Source organism: Salvelinus alpinus, chromosome 28, assembly GCF_045679555.1.
Source record: "Salvelinus alpinus chromosome 28, SLU_Salpinus.1, whole genome shotgun sequence".
NCBI classification, from domain to species: domain Eukaryota; kingdom Metazoa; phylum Chordata; class Actinopteri; order Salmoniformes; family Salmonidae; genus Salvelinus; species Salvelinus alpinus.
Window position 1 is genome coordinate 26180920 of NC_092113.1, and position 20103 is coordinate 26201022.

General features: G+C 41.3%; 1 protein-coding gene across 1 annotated transcript; it reads right to left on the minus strand.

Annotated features, from left to right (window-relative positions):
* Positions 1-2960: 2960 nt before the first annotated feature.
* LOC139557520 (voltage-gated purine nucleotide uniporter SLC17A9-like) lies at positions 2961-19811 on the minus strand. Its single transcript, XM_071372469.1, has 13 exons — positions 19480-19811; positions 12228-12425; positions 11906-12045; positions 11717-11816; positions 11449-11573; positions 11030-11126; positions 10768-10864; positions 10522-10609; positions 10402-10436; positions 5686-5801; positions 5487-5542; positions 5160-5189; positions 2961-5030 (listed from the first exon to the last, which is right to left on the minus strand). The coding sequence occupies exons 1-13, from the start codon at positions 19611-19613 to the stop codon at positions 4861-4863; spliced, it is 1386 nt and encodes a 461-aa protein (XP_071228570.1). The 5' UTR covers positions 19614-19811; the 3' UTR covers positions 2961-4860.
* Positions 19812-20103: the final 292 nt, after the last annotated feature.

Genomic DNA, 20103 nt, shown 5'->3' on the forward strand with positions numbered 1-20103 from the left:
GATTCCCTGGAATAAGGCCAATAAACACAAGCAAGACCGTTTCCAGATCACCATTACCTCATTACCTTTTCGTCAGGAATGTAAAGTTGAATCGGATCACAAAGGCATATCTACACAACAACGTCGATATAGCATTTGGCGCACGCTGTTAAAATGTATTTGATGTAGGTATAGCCTAGAATCCGATCTCATATGGATCCACAGTGTCAGAAAAAAACACCGATCAGTGTCCATACACATTGGTCCAGTTTCAACAGGGAGCCACTATCATTCCAGAAGCATTATCAACAGAAGCATCCATTCGTTTCCATATCTGACGCACTGACTCCTATTAGCAAGTTATTTTTTCAAACAAGAACTCACTGTCAATGTACACCCTTGGATCAGAAGAATGATGTAGTAGTAGCCATAAGCCTATGAAATGTTGTCCGTATTTGGCTATAGAATAGCCTACATTTAACAGGCTAGGCCTAAAACAATGGTCCAGGCATCAGGCGTCCGCATCATCAGCACCGCTCCAGCCGTGATACCGCATACAGCGAGAAAGGACACCGGTTGAAATACATTTGCCCTACATAGTAACCTTGATTTTCCGAAACAGTTGTCCACTTGTTTTGTTTTCACCATCTCTGAACCAATCTAGCAGGATTTCCTTATCTTCTTCCCTTTCAAGACGTCTGCTTATTGAATGCAATGCTCGAGGATTAGATCGAGGAAGCTTGACGTCATGGACAGGACAGGGTCAAACTCCCCCCACCATAAACCGACCAGATTCTCATCAGCGAAATGTTTTTGAATTGAGCAGTTGACATTTTGCAGAATGGGGCATTATTGCACAATAAATCAGCCGCCCCACTAAACCTGCACAATATTTCACACTGCACAGCAGCAGTACACACAGACATCATTCAGCTTCATCACAGCAAATGAGAATTGCCTAATCATGATGATCTATTCATATTTGAGAATAGGACACACCTTGGATATTTCTGCAGTAAAGTAATCTGCAGAAAGAAATGTTAACCAACGTACTGTTCACTTCCAGTGTTTCCATAATACATAATATCTGATTTGCAGTTGCGATTTTAGCATGTTATTTTTTATAATACAGTAATTGCATTATAACGGTGACAATCAGTGCCCACAACTGTTAGGGCCTACATAAAGCTGTCCTAACAGGAGAGCTTACTTTTCAGCTCCATGGAGTGAATCCTTACCACTGCTACACCTGGCTATCAGCGGAGCCTTGTCTGGCTGCTAAACAGTTAATTCAGCTTCATTTACAGCCTTTTAAAAAAACATAGATGATATGGCTGACTTGCTTACACAAATATGGCTTCTAGTGACAATTGAGATGTACAAACTATGGGATAAGAGACAATCCGTAATTTCGATTAAGACAATGATCGAACTCAGTCGGATATAGTCAATACAACTATTTGTTCAGCACTTTTGAAATGTACAGCGACAGAATTCAGAACATGGACCGTTCTTACAGTATTATACCTGTACACCAAGTCAGAATCGTATGATAAATAAAGGGGGCATATAAGTAGACAATGAAATCTCTTACGAAATTAGATGATTACATTTCTCTTAAACAGGCTATAGGCTATATGAGGGTGAAAGGAGCCAAATGATTAGTGCGAGGCACATAGTGTATGTTGTGTAGTAAGCTGTTAGTAGCCTTAGTATTACTTTCTTAGCTACAGTATACATATCTCCCTGACATATTACATAATTTATGCAGCAGCATACAATACATTTTTGGACTGACCTTGTGCTGTGCTCACTTGAACAGGAAGGTGGTGCTGCGGTCCTTCTTGTGGCAAATTTTGTCATCAAACCGTGTCATCAAAGTCTGGCATTCTCTGGATTTATAGTGCTTTCAAGACAACTGGGTCCTCGGGAAAAAAACAAAGTTGAATCATGACATCAGTGATCTTCAGGTCAGAGCTCTAGAAAGAGGCCGGAGTTCCCAACCTGGAATTCTAAGTTGGATGACTGTTCAAAACGTATTTTCCCAGTTGGAGCTCGTTTTTTTCCGAGGTCCCAGTTGTCTTGAACTCACTGAAGTCTGAGATTTCCCAGTTCCAAGTTTCCAGTTGTTTTGAACTCGGCAGAAGTCATGCTGTATTGACAGCATGGCCAATGTATTCAACCCTTTCTGGCCCATGGTGTTGCATGTGAATGTTTATCCTTTTAAACATGGAAAATTAATCCTTAAACACAGACTTGGACCACACACCGACTCCACTGAATAGCAGGCTCATTATTGCTTTGAAACGCTTGCAGATAGCAACTGATTCCTTCCAAACCACTTATTGTTGAATTTGCGATTTCCAACGTGTTGTGTATTGTTTATGTCCAATAGCTACGTTTTAGCTATACTTTCTCTTCATATGACAAGGCTTGAAAGGATTTGCCAGTACATTGTCGACTTGATTCATGATGATGACTGCTTGTCTAGCTTGCTAGCTAAGAATTTGAAAGTATGATGTTGACATGATCAGTCCCATCAAAGCTACGGTAGATATATACATATATTTTTTTTGGGGGGCGGGGGGGTAAACAGGTGGGGCTCAAAACAGGTGGCCCTGAATGACGTGTCGCAACTGCTGATTTGTCATTACCATAGCCACTCCCCACTGACTATGGTGCTGAAACTGCACTGATGCCCGTAAAGTTGCTTTTTACTAGCTCTGTTTATTGTCCCCCAAGGTGAAATCGGGGAGGGATTGTGGATCGGTCTCCATCTGTTAGTCACACGCGATATCTCGGACAGCACTGGCCCGATGTTTACGAAAGGTCGGTGAATTATGCGTTTTGCCATTGAAATCTGGCATTTACAAAATTACACTAATTGGCCCAAGGCGGGAGCTATAGTAATTAACTGATATTTGTGAGTCCCCCCAGAGAGGAATAGGCTAAGTGAGAGGGATAACTCGGCACAAAATCTGTCTTGTCCAGCAGGTGGCGTTTTTTATTTGGCACATGACATGGAGTATAAACTATATAAGGAGTGGTTTAGCTAGAGTCTGCAAAGCTCGACATTCAGGGCTACCGGCTGACCTGGCCAGTTAATCAAGCTTTCATATGGCCCGCTTGGGACAGTAGACTACATTTTCAAAAAATATATAGGCTATATAAGCTACTTGTATTCATACATTCACAATCTCCCCAACAGCTGACGCTTCACACTTGTTATCAACCTGCTTCCAAGCGGTGTCAATAATGTCAAAGCATTCCCTGTCCATCCCCTGTCCAATGACATAGCGATGTCATTATTAGCAAATAAAGGTTTATGTAAGGTCCACGGACCATGTAGGCCTACACTATGGAGCTGCTTGCTTGTCAATACATGAACATTAGCCTATTTACACAAATCACTTGTTGGTTAAATACAAAAATCAATATTGTAATAATTCTATGCTGTAGTCTAGGCCTATATAATTGTTTAAAAATCTGATTAATTCCCGAAGCTGTTCATGAGCAATGTCGTTTATTTATTAGTTGAATATCAACTGTCAGGTGGCAAGAGCGCAGAACTCTGGACACCGTTGATTGCTGCGCAGAAATAAATCTGTTCTAATAAACCCAGTCTCTGGGCAACAATCTTAAATGCAATCTCTGGAAAATACAACAGTTTTGATGGAAATTAGTGAAAGAGCGGGATCCCAGCGTTACAGGGCTATCATTTATTTCTCAACCCCAATTGGCAGCGTTTTACAATCTTTTGTATCTGTCATGACAATAAAAAAAAGTAACTGCGGGAAGCGCGTCAGCCATTCGCATGTGTTTACGTAGGCCTCTATTAACTGTACAATTCACACAATTTATAAACATAACAATTACATGATTTTATGAATGCCAGTGGGAGTTTTTTTTAAAGACATTATACAAGCAACAAGATCATATTTAGTCTGTGACATAACTAATGATTAGCCCTTTGGGGTAAACCATGCAGAGGAGCAACCCCATGCTTCAGCCATATAGCCTTGATGCTGCGTCAGACAGGTGATCATGCTTATTGCTAAAATAGCACACCTGCCTGATCATATGGACCATCTAAAGATATTGCTTTTCATCAATATGTTACTAGGCAAATTTCTAGAGGGGAATATTACATTTTAAATGGTTTAATATAGGCTATATGTCATCATTGAGAGGGGGCATGGTTTTATTTTTGTTTTCCAAACAATCAGTGTAAATAAATATCAGATTTTATGGTTGGCTTTAATATAAGGTATTTGCCCAAACTGTAAATGAAACGTGAAATCACCCAGATTTAAATTCTGGGTGCATAACTTACCTTTCCTGATATCTTGGCCTGGGTCAGTTATTTTAAAATTCAGGCAGGTAGTTTTCACTTGGTACTGGCCCGGTGTGCCACTGGCAAATTTACCTGAATGTCAAGACCTGGACTGGTACCCAGGCTAACTGCCTTCCATTTTTGAAGACATTTATTTTCATTGTTAGATATATAAAAGCTAATCTGTGGTCAACTAAAATGTGTTAGTCACACAAGATATCTCAATTGGCCCAATGGAGGTCGCTGCATCATTCGTGGGGGATGACATGTTTACTGTTGTCTTGTTTCGCTTTTCAATTTCAGGGACAATAGATAATGTTTTCAAAGTTCTACCAAGTGAAGCAACATAGAATTATAAATATTTTAAACCATCTTATTCTCAGACCTGGTGCACGAAGGCGTAATTTAAAACATGTCAGAAACAAGTCATTTTTTCATAGGCCTATTGTAGTTAGGCCTACAATCCTCTTCACAAACCATTTTGTTAGACTGACATTATGGCCTACACAGATATACACACTAAGTTATTGGCAGTGTCTTTGTGTGGGTCATACACGAGTGACTTCGGACAAATTCCACAAGTCCACACGGTTGGCTTCTCCAAACATGAGGAATACTCCGAGGCCTATGGTATTCACCATTGCGATGAGTGAGAACACATAACCCCAGGAAGCTGTGACCTCAATCAGGTATCCAGAAACATAGACCAGCACCAGACCTGTGGGATACACAAACTGGTCTCATTTACACAGTCAAATACAGTACATAGGCCTATAATACACTTAACCGTGAGCATTATATCATTCTGATGTACAGTATACATGGGGGATTGATATCTAATACCTACCTGTGAAAGCCCCACACATATTCATAAATCCTGTGGAGAAAATAATATATACATTTTTGGGAACAAAATATTTGTTTGTCAATCAAAATGGAACAAATGGAATGGGAAGACAATGATACCCAAAGACACTGACAGTGTCCAGTTAAGATAAATTCTAATTTACAATGACGGCCTACACCGGCCAAACCCGGACGACGCTGGGCACAATTGGTCCAGCGACGTCCGGGTTTGGCAGGTGTAGGCCGTCATTGTAAATAAGAATTTGTTCTTAACTGACTTGCCTAGTTAAATAAAGGTTCAATTTTAAAATTGTAAAAACAAACTGACCAAACAAGGCTCCAGCACACGATGGGGCAAGGTCCTGTACATTCACAGACACACCACTAGCGCATGGGGACAATGGCAATGGGTTAGTATACTAATAACTCTATTACTGGATGAGAAGTTACCCTTCTCATCCAGTAATACGGGTATACCTCTATTATGTGGATTGAATAATGTTACATGAACACACACAGAAACACACCTGCTGTTGAAGGTGGCCAGGCCCACAGCAGCGGAGACAAAGATCACAGCGGAAGGGAATGAGAGTGGCCTGCAGAGTAGCAGGAGGAACACACTGGACACACCCATGGACATGAACTGTATGAGAGAGAGAAACACACTGATCGACTTATTTAAAGATGTCCTCTAGCGATTTGTGAACATTTACTGTTGAAAAGCGATAACCAAAGTATAAAGACAGTAAACTACACACATTGAAGGGTAAAAAAAAAATGTTTTGAACAAAATTGTGTTTTTTAGACACAAATGCAAACTTCAAGGGAGTAAGGCATTTTGATGGGAATCTGTGATGTCATCAGCCTCACCATTGCTTGAGGAACAATAGAAAACTAAAGAGGAAAAGCACACCCCCCACTTGTGCTATGTCATGACTTACCTTTTGTAAAGTAAATCAGGTGATAAAGAAGGTGAAAAATAGACTGGAGTGCCACTTTAACTCTAAATTCCCCATTTCAAGAGATACAGTGCCTTGCAAAGGTATTCATCCCCCTTGGCATTTTCCTATTTTGTTGCATTACAACCTGTAATTTAAATGGATTTGTATTTTTATTTCATGTAATGGACATACACAAAATAGTCCAAATTGGTGAAGTGAAATGAAAAAAATTACTTGTTTCAAAAAATGATATAAACCCCCCCCGGAAAAGTGGTGCGTGCATACAGTTGAAGTCGAAAGATTACATACACCTTAGCCAAGTACATTTAAACTCAGATTTTCACAATTCCTGACATTTAATCCTCGTAAAAATTCCCTGTCTTAGGTCAGTTAGGATCACCACTTTATTTTAAGGAAGTGAAATATCAGAATAATAGTAGAGAGAATTATTTATTTCAGCTTTTATTTCTTTCATCACATTCCCAGTGGGTCAGAAGTTTACATACACTCAATTAGTATTTGGTAGCATTGCCTTTAAATTGTTTAACTTGGGTCAAATGTTTCGGGTAGCCTACCACAAGCTTCCCACAATAAGTTGGGTGAATTCTGTCCCATTCCTCCTGAAAGAGCTGGTGTAACTGAGTCAGGTTTGTAGGCCTCCTTGCTCGCACATACTTTTTCAGTTCTGCCCACAAATTTTCTATGGGATTGAGGTCAGGGCTTTGTGATGGCCACTCCAATACCTGGACTTTGTTGTCCTTATGCCTCATGATGCCAACTATTTTGTGAAGTGCACCACTCCCTCCTGCAGCAAAGCACCCCCACAACATGATGCTGCCACCCCCGTGCTTCACGGTTGGGATGGTGTTCTTCGGCTTGCAAGCATCCCCTTTTTTCCTCCAAACATAACGATGGTCATTATGGCCAAACAGTTCTATTTTTGTTTCATCAGACCAGAGGGCATTTCTCCAAAAAGTACGATCTTTGTCTGTGGATATAGATACTTTTGTACCCATTTCCTCCAGCATCTTCACAAGGTCCTTTGCTTTTGTCCTGGGATTGATTTGCACTTGGTGCACCAAAGTACATTCATCTCTAGGAGACAGAACGCGTCTCCTTCCTGAGCAGTATGACGGTTGCGTGGTCCCATGGTGTTTATACTTGCATACTATTGTTTGTACAGATGAACGTGGTACCTTCAGGAGTTTGGAAATTGCTTCCAAGGATGAACAAGACTTGTGGAGGTCTACAATTTCTTTTCTGATGTCTTGGCTGATATCTTTTGATTTTCCCATGATGTCAAGCAAAGAGTCACTGAGTTTGAAGATAGGCCTTGAAATACATCCACAGGTACACTTCCAATTGACTCAAATTATGTCAATTAGCTTATCAGAAGCTTCTAAAGCATGACATATTTTTCTGGAATTTTCCAAGCTGTTTAACGGCACCGTCAACTTAGTGTATGTAAACTTCTGACCCACTGGAATTGTGATACAGTGAATTATAAGTTAAATAATCTGTCTGTAAACAATTGTTGGAAAAATGACTTGTGTCATGCACAAAGTAGATGTCCTAACCGACTTGCCAAAACCATAGTTTGTTAACAAGAAATTTGTGGAGTGGTTGAAAAACGAGTTTTAATGACTCCAACTTAAGTGTATGTCAACTTCCGACTTCAACTGTATATATTCACCCCCTTTGCTATGAAGCCCCTAAATAAGATCTGTTGCAACCAATTACCTTCAGAAGTCACATAATTAGTTAAATAAAGTCCACCTGTGTGCAATCTAAGTGTCACATGATATGTCACATGATCTCAGTAAATATACACCTGTTCTGAAAGGCCCCAGAGTCTGCAACACCACTAAGCAACGGGCACCATCAAGCAAGCAGCACCATGAAGACCAAGGAGCTCTCCAAACAGGTCAGGGACAAAGTGGGGGAGAAGTACAGATCAGAGTTGGGTTATAAAAAAATATCCAAAACTTTGAACATCCCACGGAGCACCATTAAATCCATTATAAAGTAATGGAAATAATATGGCACCACAACAAACCTGCCAAGAGAGTGCCACCCACCAAAACTCATGGAACATGCAAGGAGGGCATTAATCAGAGAGGCAACAAAGAGACCAAAGATAACCCTGAAGGAGCTGCGTAGCTCCACAGAAGAGATTGGAGTATCTGTCCATAGGACCACTTTAAGCCGTACACTCCACAGAACTGGGCTTTACCTAAGAGTGGCCAGAAAATATGCCATTGCTTAAAGAAAAAAATAAGCAAACACGTTTGGTGTTCGCCAAAAGGCATTTGGGAGACTCCCCAAACATATGGAAGAAGGTTCTCTGGTCAGATGAGACAAAAATGTTGCTTTTTGGCAATCAAGCAAAACGCTATGTTTGGCGCAAATCCAACAACTCTCACACCCCGAGAACACCATCCAACACCACCATGTTTTTCATCGGCAGGGACTGGGAAACTGGTCAGAATTTAAGGAATGATGGATGCCGATAAATACAGGGACACTCTTGAGGGAAACCTGTTTTGGTCTTCCAGAGATTTGAGACTGGGATGGAGGTTCACCTTCCAGCAGGACAATGACCCTGAGAATACTGCTAAAGCAACACTCGAGTGGTTTAAAGGGATACATTTCAATGTCTTGGATTGGCCTAGTCAAAGCCCAGACCTCAATCCAATTGAGAATCTGTGGTATGACTTAAAGATTGCTGTACACCAGTGGAACCCATCCAACTTGAAGGAGCTGGAACAGTTTTGCCATGAAGAATAGGCAAAAATCCCAGTGGCTAGATGTGCCAAGTTTATAGAGACATACCCCAAGAGATTTGCAGCTGTAATTGCTGCAAAAGGTGGCTCTATAAAGTATTGACTTTGGGGGGGTGAATAGTTATGCATGCTCAAGTTTTCCGTTTTTTAAATCTCACAAGAAAAAATTATTTGCATCTTCAAAGTGGTATACATGCTGTGTAAATCAAATGATACAAACCCCCAAAAGTCCATGTCAATTCCAGGTTGTAAGGCAACAAAATAGGAAAAATGCCAATGGGGGTGAAAACTTTCGCAAGCCACTGAACTGTAACTAATCCTGTTATGTCAGATACAAAATTATTGAGATCCTTGACAAAGATGAGCAATAATGACTGTATAAAATACATCATTCAAATACTGAGCTATATTGTATGCAAAAAAGGGAAATTATATAATTTTTCTCAAAAACATAGGGATCAAAATGATTGACATCCTTAAAGATTCTTATAAGTAAAGTAGTCAAAAGTTCAGTATTTGGTAGCATATTCCTAGCACGCAATGACTACATCAAGCTTGTGACTCTACTCTACTTGTTGGATGCATTTGCAGTTCGTTTTGATCGTGTTTAAAATTATTTTGTGCCCGATAGAAATGAATGGTAAATTATGTTTTATGTCATTATTGAGTCACTTTTGTACAAAATTATAAAACATGTCTAAACACTTATACATTAATGTGGATGATAGCATGATTACGGATAATCCTGAATGAATCGTGAGAAAGTTACAGAGGGTCACAGATAAGACATGCTAACATCCCCTGTTATTGATAATGTCTTGGGGGTATGATCTTTGACCCTCTGTATTTCTCAATCATCATTATTCACGATTCATTCAGGATTATCCATAATCATGGTATCATCCACATTAATGTAGAAGTGTTTGAAACATTTTATTCTTATTTTCCATAAAAGTGACTTTAAAATGACACAATACATTTTTTAAATTACTTTCTATTGGGTACAAAATAATCGGAAACAACCGAAACTAACTGCAAAAGCACCCAACAAGTTTGTAGAGTCACAAGCTTGATGTAGTCATTGCGTGCTAGGAATATGGGACCAAATACTAAACTTTGACTACTTTATTTATAAGAATCTTTAAGGGTGTCAATAATTTTGACCCCTACCTTTTTGAGAAAAAAAGTATTATCTTTCTCTGAGCAAATGTATTAGTTTAAATTAATATAATTTTTTTACTGTTTTTTTTTCATTATTCATTTTATACAGTCATTATTGCCAATCTTTTTCAAGGGTGTCAATAATTTCAGACCTCACTGTATGTTAGTCAGGGGAAATAATTGCCTGAGCCCCAAGGATATGTCTGATTGCCTTGTCTGGCATGAAAATGGGGAGCTCTAACCTGTCTGAACAAATCTCTTATGCATACCTGTACTTTCTCTCTGTCCACAAACCACTGAATATTGGGTTCAGTTACACAAGAATATAAGTTAGCGATTCTAAACCAGGTAAGCTTACCTGCATCATCTTCCTAACAGATGATGTTCGAAATCCTAGAACAAAAAACAGACTGTTACTAACTTACTAAGGAAGCAGCAAAACAAACAAATGTTGTACTCTAATCTGTCATTCTTATACCCTGCTGAATGAGGTGATCCGAAATTATGCCTCCAAAGAGCGCAGATGCGATTGCAACCGACCATGGAATTACGTTACACACCCATCCCTGGAATAACATATATTAGAAGTATGAGTTACAATACAGATTACACTAAACTGCAATGGTTACACTATTTATTATTTTGGGTGAAGAAGGCCAGTATAGGTAAGACATGCGTTTTGGATAAGGTAAAGAAAGTGGCTGAAGAGATAAAGGTGTAATACCTTGGCGTGCGGATATGTATCTTTGAAAAAGGTTGGTAGCCATGACATCAATGTGTAACAAGTACTGCTGAAGCATAGGTGAGCAAAGACCATGGCACTGAAGAGATGTGAAAGAGGGAGAACAAGAGACAAAAAGAGCAGTAGAGCCAGGCAAGCAGGCAACATCAAGGTAAAAACAAGAAGTTGCAAACCATTTGCATAACATCCACGTGCCATACTGTATTACATCCAAAATCAACATATGCAAAAAATTGAGCTGTACCACACAGAGGGCTGTTTGAACATTTTTAGCCAGCGTTTCTTTGACAGACCCGAACTGGATCCATGGCTTGACAGCACTTGGATTGTGTTCATTTGACCTGCAACCGACACATACATTACCATATAAAGCAGTATGATTATAGCAGCCAACCTCATGAATCGTACATAACAACCACGTCATTCAGTGAAACAACTAACATGTATAATACATGCATTACATTTTGTAGATACTTTCAAACTAGAAATATATTATAGAAGCCTACCTCATATGAAATCTAGAACCTAGAACAACCACTTAATTCAATGAAACAACTATTACATACAACACATCCAATGCACATTTTTTGATACTTTAAAACAAAATATATTCATGCACAAAGCACCAGTTCTATAGATTATTATATTGCTACCCTAGAGTACCTCTCAGTAGAAATCTCCACACAGTCAATGACCACAGTCCCGAGAGCAGACCAGCGCCATAGAACACACTCTCCCAGCCATAGCGTTCCAACATCACGGACCCCAGTCCTCCCACCATCAGTGTTCTGACTCAGAAGCATAGAAGCACAATGAGGAAGAAGCATTTAGAACATATTTCAGATAAAGCTATGTATGATTAAATTATAAATCAGAGATGGGTGTTGGTATAATTAGAGACCTGTGTTCAGTTATTACATGTATAACTTACCCCATATAAGAGCCACTGCCCATGGTACTCATCAGAAAGCCTCTTTCCCCTTCATCTACTCGTTGGGAACAAAGACTGGCCAAAGAGGGGTAGTGGACACCTGAGGGAAAGCAGCTGTTATCAAAGTTACCAAACCATTCCAAAAGAGGAGACAGAGGGTGGAGACTTTCTCTGTTTCCACCCTCTCACCTTGTAATAGCCCCATAAGGAATCTGGCCACCGTCATGGAGGTGAGGGAACTGATGCCCAGTTGCGCCAACAGAGGGGTGCATGCTGTAATGGAAGCCCAGGACGTAGTGGCAAGAAGTAGGACCCGTTCACCACCAATTCTGGCAAAACAAACAATCATGAGCAGAGTCAGAGCAGTCTTCACAGCACACAAGAAAGGTGATTTCCAGCTTCTAACATGGACATTATATAACAGGCAATCACTCAAGATCAAATAATACAAATCCCAATCCCAATAGGTAGCCATTGTTTCTCTCATTCAGACCACCAGAGGTTGACCCACCTGTCGCTGACATGACCTCCCAGCACCTGAGTGAAGCAGTAACCCCAGAAGAAGCCCCCCATTACCACACCCGACTGCGTCTTGCTCCAGCCAAATGTGGTGGCCATGTTGACAGCACAGATTGGCATGGCCATCCTGGCACAGTAGAGGAGACACGTGCCCAAGAAGAGCATCACCGTCCACTTTTGAGCCAATGGCCTGGAAGCAAATAGCAAGAAAGAGAGGGAGAGGTAATGATGGATGATAATACTGATAATCTACATGACACTATATGTAAAAACCAGATAATTGGCCTATTATCATTTCATCCCCTACATCATGTATCAGTAGTGCTGAGCGATTAACCAAAATGTCAGTTATTTTTCGTTTTTTAAAACAACTTTTAAACAACAACTGACCGACATCAGCTGAATGATTTGAATTCCATTTCGCTCAACAATTTTTTTTTCTGTGAACTCAATGCGCACATCGCATAGATTCTCTAGAGATAAAGATCCAGCCTGAACTGTGCGATGTAGTAGGGAGTTGTAGTTTCCAACAGGCCAATATTCTGCATAGTTTAGCGCATAAAAATGTGGTAATTAACTACAATTACCATAATCCATTGGTCATTTACTTGTCTTGGTCTGAGGTTATTTATTCTACTCAAGAATAATGCAGACCGTGAGGTGACATAGAGCATAGCCGTAGGAAGTAGTTTCAGGGTGTTTAAAAAAATTATTGAATCTGAACCAACCTCAAAAAGCACAAATAGCAAATAGCACTATGTATCAGTAGAGAAGACAGCAAACCAGTTTTTCTGACTACATCACGTGAAGTGCCTTAATGAAGCCACCAGCGTTAGATAAAAGTTTCAGCAGACAAAGCAAGCTAAAATATTTTTTATAATATTTTATGTGATGTCTAATTTAAAGACAAACAGGGATCTAGTTCAATATTAGATACTTCTGTTAAGTTACATAGAGCAGTAAAACACTACAAATATGTGCAAATTAATTGAAAGTGTGACCAAGATCTAAATCTACTTTCACACTGGAGCTTCTACAACCATTGTGAATGTTGTGAACACACAGAAACTCTAGCCTGGTCCCAGATATGTTTGTGTTATCCTGTCAGCTCCTTGTCACTGGAATGACAGGGAGTTGACATGATCACACAAACAGATCTGGAACCAGGCTACCGAAACACATATTGAACCCAGTGGTGTAAAGTACTTAAGTAAAAATACTCACTAAATAGACATGCTTCCCTTTGTAAATTATGCCTGAGTGTTGGAGTGTGCCCCTGGCTATCCGTAAATTAAAATAACAAGAAAATGGTGCCATCTGGTTTGCTTAATATAAGCAAATCGAAATAATTTATATATATTTAAAAACTGTGTGGTTTGAGTCCTGAATGCTGATTGACTGAGAGCCATGTTATATCAGACCGTATACCATGGGTATGACAAAACATTTATTTTTACTGCTCTAATTGTTGGTAACCAGTTTACCAACTAAAAAATAGACTTCCATCCTATGCTATCTTGCTACCGATAGCCATCTACCCGGCCAGCTGTCTGGATCGCCGTGACCCCAACCAACCTCTACTCACTGGACCCTTATGATCACTCGATTAAGCATGCCTCTCCTTAATGTAAATATGCCTTGTCCATTGCTGTTCTGGTTAGTGTTTATTGGCTTATTTCACTGTAGAGCCTCTAGCCCTGTTCACTATACCATATCCAACCTCTCAGTTCCACCACCCACATATGCGATGACATCACCTGGTTTCAATGATGTTTCTAGAGACAATATCTCTCTCATCATCACTCAATACCTAGGTTTACCTCCACTGTATTCACATCCTGCCATACCTTTGTCTGTACATTATTATTATTATTCCTTGAAGCTATTTTATCGCCCCCAGAAACTTCCTTTTACTCTCTGTTCTAGTCGTTCTAGACGACCAATTCTCATAGCTTTTAGCCGTACCCTTATCCTACTCCTCCTCTGTTCCTCTGGTGATGTAGAGGTGAACCCAGGCCCTGCAGTACCTAGCTCCACTCCTATTCCCCAGGCGCTCTCTTTTGATGACTTCTGTAACCGTAATAGCCTTGGTTTCATGCATGTTAACATTAGAAGCCTCCTCCCTAAGTTTGTTTTGTTCACTGCTTTAGCACACTCTGCCAACCCGGATGTTTTAGCCGTGTCTGAATCCTGGCTTAGGAAGACCACCAAAAATTCTGACATTTTCATCCCTAATTACAATATTTTCAGACAAGATAGAACGGCCAAAGGGGGCGGTGTTGCAATCTACTGCAAAGATTGCCTGCAGAGTTCTGTTTTACTATCCAGGTCTGTTCCCAAACAATTTGAACTTCTACTTTTAAAAATCCACCTCTCTAAAAACAAGTCTCTCACCATTGCCGCCTGCTATAGACCACCCTCTGCCCCCAGCTGTGCTCTGGACACCATATGTGAACTGATTGCCCCCCATCTATCTTCAGAGCTCGTGCTGCTAGGCGACCTAAATTGGAACATGCTTAACACCCCAGCCATCCTACAATCTAAGCTTGATGCCCTCAATCTCACACAAATTATCAATGAACCTACCAGGTACCACCCCAATTCCGTAAACACGGGTACCCTCATAGATATCATCCTAACCAACTTGCCCTCCAAATACACCTCTGCTGTTTTCAACCAAGATCTCAGCAATCACTGCCTCATTGCCTGCATCCGTAATGGGTCAGCGGTCAAACGACCTCCACTCATCACTGTCAAACGCTCCCTGAAACACTTCAGCGAGCAGGCCTTTCTAATCGACCTGGCCGAGGTATCCTGGAAGGATATTGATCTTATCCCGTCAGTAGAGGATGCCTGGACATTTTTTAAAAATGCCTTCCTCACCATCTTGAATAAGCATGCCCCATTCAAGAAATTTAGAACCAGGAACAGATATAGCCCTTGGTTCTCTCCTGACCTGACTGCCCTTAACCAACAGAAAAATATCCTATGGCGTTCTGCATTAGCATCGAACAGCCCCCGTGATATGCAACTTTTCAGGGAAGCTAGGAACCAATATACACAAGCAGTTAGAAAAGCCAAGGCTAGCTTTTTCAAGCAGAAATTTGCTTCCTGCAACACAAACTCCAAAAAGTTCTGGGACACTGTAAAGTCCATGGAGAATAAGAACACCTCCTCCCAGCTTCCAACTGCACTGAAGATAGGAAACACTGTCACCACCGACAAATCCACTATAATTGAGAATTTTAATAAGCATTTTTCTACGGCTGGTCATGCTTTCCACCTGGCTACCCCTTCCCCGGTCAACAGCACTGCACCCCCCACAGCAACTCGCCCAAGCCTTTCCCATTTCTCTTTCTCCCAAATACAGTCAGCTGATGTTCTGAAAGAGCTGCAAAATCTGGACCCTTACAAATCAGCCGGGCTAGATAATCTGGACCCTTTCTTTCTAAAACTATCTGCTGAAATTGTTGCCACCCCTATTACTAGCCTCTTCAACCTCTCTTTCGTGTCGTCTGAGATTCCCAAAGATTGGAAAGCAGCTGCGGTTATCCCCCTCTTCAAAGGGGGGGACACTCTTGACCCAAACAGCTACAGACCCATATCTATCCTACCCTGCCTTTCTAAGGTCTTCGAAAGCCAAGTTAACAAACAGATTACCGACCATTTCGAATCCCACCATACCTTCTCCGCTATGCAATCTGGTTTCAGAGCTGGTCATGGGTGCACCTCAGCCACGCTCAAGGTCATAAACGATATCGTAACCGCCATCGATAGGAAACAATACTGTGCAGCTGTATTCATTGACCTGGCCAAGGCTTTTGACTCTGTCAATCACCGTATTCTTATCGGCAGACTCGACAGCCTTGGTTTCTCTAATGATTGCCTCGCCTGGTTCACCAACTACTTCTCTGATAGAGTTCAGTGTGTCAAATCGGAGGGTCTGTTGTCCGGGCCTCTGGCAGTCTCTATGGGGGTGCCACAGGGTTCAATTCTTGGACCGACTCTCTTCTCTGTATACATCAATGATGTCGCTCTTGCTGCTGGTGAGTCTCTGATCCACCTCTACGCAGATGACACTATTCTGTATACTTCTGGCCCTTCTTTTGACACTGTGTTAACAACCCTCCAGGCGAGCTTCAATGCCATACAACTCTCCTTCCGTGGCCTCCAATTGCTCTTAAATACAAGTAAAACGAAATGCATGCTCTTCAACCGATCGCTGCCTGCACCTGCCCGCCTGTCCAACATCACTACTCTAGACGGCTTTGACTTAGAATATGTGGACAACTACAAATACCTAGGTGTCTGGTTAGACTGTAAACTCTCCTTCCAGACTCACATCAAACATCTCCAATCCAAAGTTAAATCTAGAATTAGCTTCCTATTCCGCAACAAAGCATCCTTCACTCATGCTGCCAAACATACCCTTGTAAAACTGACCATCCTACCAATCCTCGACTTCGGTGATGTCATTTACAAAATAGCCTCCAATACCCTACTCAATAAATTGGATGCAGTCTACCACAGTGCCATCCGTTTTGTCACCAAAGCCCCTTACACTACCCACCACTGCGACCTGTACACTCTCGTTGGCTGGCCCTCGCTTCATACTCGTCGCCAAACCCACTGGCTCCAGGTCATCTACAAGACCCTGCTCGGTAAAGTCCCCCCTTATCTCAGCTCGCTGGTCACCATAGCAGCACCTACCTGTAGCACGCGCTCCAGCAGGTATATCTCTCTGGTCACCCCCAAAACCAATTCCTCCTTTGGCCGCCTCTCCTTCCAGTTCTCTGCTGCCAATGACTGGAACAAACTACAAAAATCTCTGAAACTGGAAACACTTATCTCCCTCCCTAGCTTTAAGCACCAGCTGTCAGAGCAGCTCATAGATTACTGCACCTGTACATAGCCCATCTATAATTTAGCCCAAACAACTACCTCTTTACCTACTGTATTCATTTATTTATTTTTGCTCCTTTGCACCCCATTATCTCTATCTCTACTTTGCACTTTCTTCCACTGCAAACCAACCATTCCAGTGTTTTTTTTACTTGCTATATTGTATTTACTTCGCCACCATGGCCTTTTTATATTTTTATTTATTTTTATATATATTTTGTTTGCCTTCACCTCCCTTATCTCACCTCACTTGCTCACATTGTATATAGACTTATTTTTCACTGTATTATTGACTGTATGTTTGTTTTACTCCATGTGTAACTATGTGTTGTTGTATGTATCGAACTGCTTTGCTTTATCTTGGCCAGGTCGCAATTGTAAATGAGAACGTGTTCTCAATTTGCCTACCTGGTTAAATAAAGGTGAAATAAAATAAATAAATAAATAAAAAATAGCAATAAGGCACCTCGGGGGTTTGTGATATATGGCCAATATACCACGGTTAAGGGCTGTGTCCAGGCAGTCTGCGTTGTGTCGTTCTAAGAACGGCCCTTAGTTCTGGTATATTGGCCATATACCACACCTCCTCGGGGCTTATTACTTAAATATATATGTACAGTCGTGGCCAAAAGTTTTGAGAATGACACAAATATACATTTTCACAAAGTCTGCTGCCTCAGTTTGTATGATGGCAATTTGCATATACTCCAGAATGTTATGAAGAGTGATCAGATGAATTGCAATTAATTGCAAAGTCTCTCTTTGCCATGCAAATGAACTGAATCCACAAAAAACATTTCCACTGCATTTCAGCCCTGCCACAAAAGGACCAGCTGACATCATGTCAGTGATTCTCTCGTTAACACAGGTGTGAGTGTTGACGAGGACAAGGCTGGAGATCACTCTGTCATGCTGATTGAGTTTGAATAACAAACTGGAAGCTTCAAAAGGAGGGGGGTGCTTGGAATCATTGTTCTTCCTCTGTCAACCATGGTTACCTGCAAGGAAACACGTGCCGTCATCATTGCTTTGCACAAAAAGGGCTCCACAGGTAAGGATATTGCTGCCAGTAAGATTGCAACTAAATCAACCATTTATCAGATCATCAAGAACTTGAAGGAGAGCGGTTCAATTGTTGTGAAGAAGGCTTCAGGGCGCCCAAGAAAGTCCAGCAAGTGCCAGGATCGTCTCAAAGTTTATTCAGCTGCGGGATCGGGGCACCACCAGTACAGAGCTTGCTCAGGAATGTCAGCAGGCAGGTGTGAGTGCATCTGCACGCACAGTGAGGCGAAGACTTTTGGAGGATGGCCTGGTGTCAAGAAGGGCAGCAAAGAAGACACTTATCTCCAGGAAAAACATCAGGGATAGACTGATATTCTGCAAACGGTACAGGGATTGGAATGCTGAGGACTGGGGTAAAGTAATTTTCTCTGATGAATCCCCTTTCCGATTGTTTGGGGCATCCGGAAAAAAAATCTTGTCCGGAGAAGACAAGGTGAGCGCTACCATCAGTCCTGTGTCATGCCAACAGTAACGCATCCTGAGACCATTCATGTGTGGGGTTGCTTCTCAGCCAAGGGAGTGGGCTCACTCACAATTTTGCCTAAGAACACAGCCATGAATAAAGAATGGTGCCAACACATCCTCCGAGAGCAACTTCTCCCAACCATCCAGGGACAGTTTGGTGACGAACAATGCCTTTTCCAGCCTGATGGAGCACCTTGCCATAAAGCAAAAGTGATAACTAAGTGGCTCGGGGAACAAAACATCGATATTTTGGGTCCAAGGCCAGGAAACTCCCCAGACCTTAATCCCATTGAGAACTTGTGGTCAATCCTCAAGAGGCGGGTGGACAAACAAAAACCCACAAATTCTGACAAACTCCAAGCATTGATTATGCAAGAATGGGCTGCCATCAGTCAGGATGTGGCCCAGAAGTTAATTGACAGCATGCCAGGGCGGATTGCAGAGGTCTTGAAAAAGGGTCAACACTTCAAATATTGACTCTTTGCATCAACTTCATGTAATTGTCAATAAAAGCCTTTGACACTTATGAAATGTTTGTTATACTTCAGTATTCCATAATTACATCTGACAAAAATATCTAGACACTGAAGCAGCAACCTTTGTGGAAATTAATATTTGTGTCATTCTCAAAACTTTTGGCCAGGACTGTATATTTAAATACCAAATACTTTGAGACTTTCACGTATTATAAAAAAAAACATTGCTTGACATGTCTATTTTCACCACGTAACCGCTACAGTGAAGAAGTTTTCAAATCTAACATTTTCAGCTTCTGCCATAGGCAAAGCACCGAAAGCAGAATTACAACTCCTTACCTGGGCCATATCGCAGTCTGCCGCTGTGGTTCCTCTCCCCCCGAACGATTGTGTGCGAATACTTTGTTAGGAAGATTTTCCCCGGGAACTTCAAAGTCATGGTTAGTTTCACCAAATATTTGCCACAATGCCATTCAATGTCTGGTGTATTTTCAAATTCACCGTCCACCGCTCTACACGTAGATTTCGTCGGGAAACGTGCGCTTTGATTAAAGAAAATACGGACACAGCCTTGGCAAACAAGCTGGACAGGTAAAACTAGTGGGCAACATGAAACATGCATATCTCTGACTGAGCTTGGCTGGCTGACTGACTGGTTTCTTGCAATCAGTGCAACAGATAACGCGTTCCATCTCGTCTAGTTTGTAAATAGCGGCAGCCAATCAACAATGTGTGATGGCAGGGTTTACAATTTAGAACGCGCCCTCAGATTCCACGACTACTGCAGTAGTGAGCCAATGCTTCAACTGGTGACATACTATTCATCCATTCTATGCCGAAATTGCACATTCACAATAAATAAATGAACCTGAGCAGCAAGGCTACACAATGCAGGAAACAATGCTCTTAATGGATTGTCATACATTACCTACTGTATAAGGGCGTATTTCAATAAAACTGTCA

What these genes read in the sequence shown, in the direction of transcription:
- LOC139557520 (XM_071372469.1), bottom strand. Translation starts at nt 19,613, where the DNA reads ATGGCATTGTGGCAAATATTTGGTGAAACTAACCATGACTTTGAAGTT. An exon ending in CTGGCCACCTTCAACAGCAG is followed by an intron (nt 5,543 to 5,685) that starts GTGTGTTTCTGT and finishes CCCATGCGCTAG; the next exon opens with TGGTGTGTCTGTGAATGTAC. An exon ending in TATGTGTGGGGCTTTCACAG is followed by an intron (nt 5,031 to 5,159) that starts GTAGGTATTAGA and finishes TGTATCCCACAG; the next exon opens with GTCTGGTGCTGGTCTATGTT.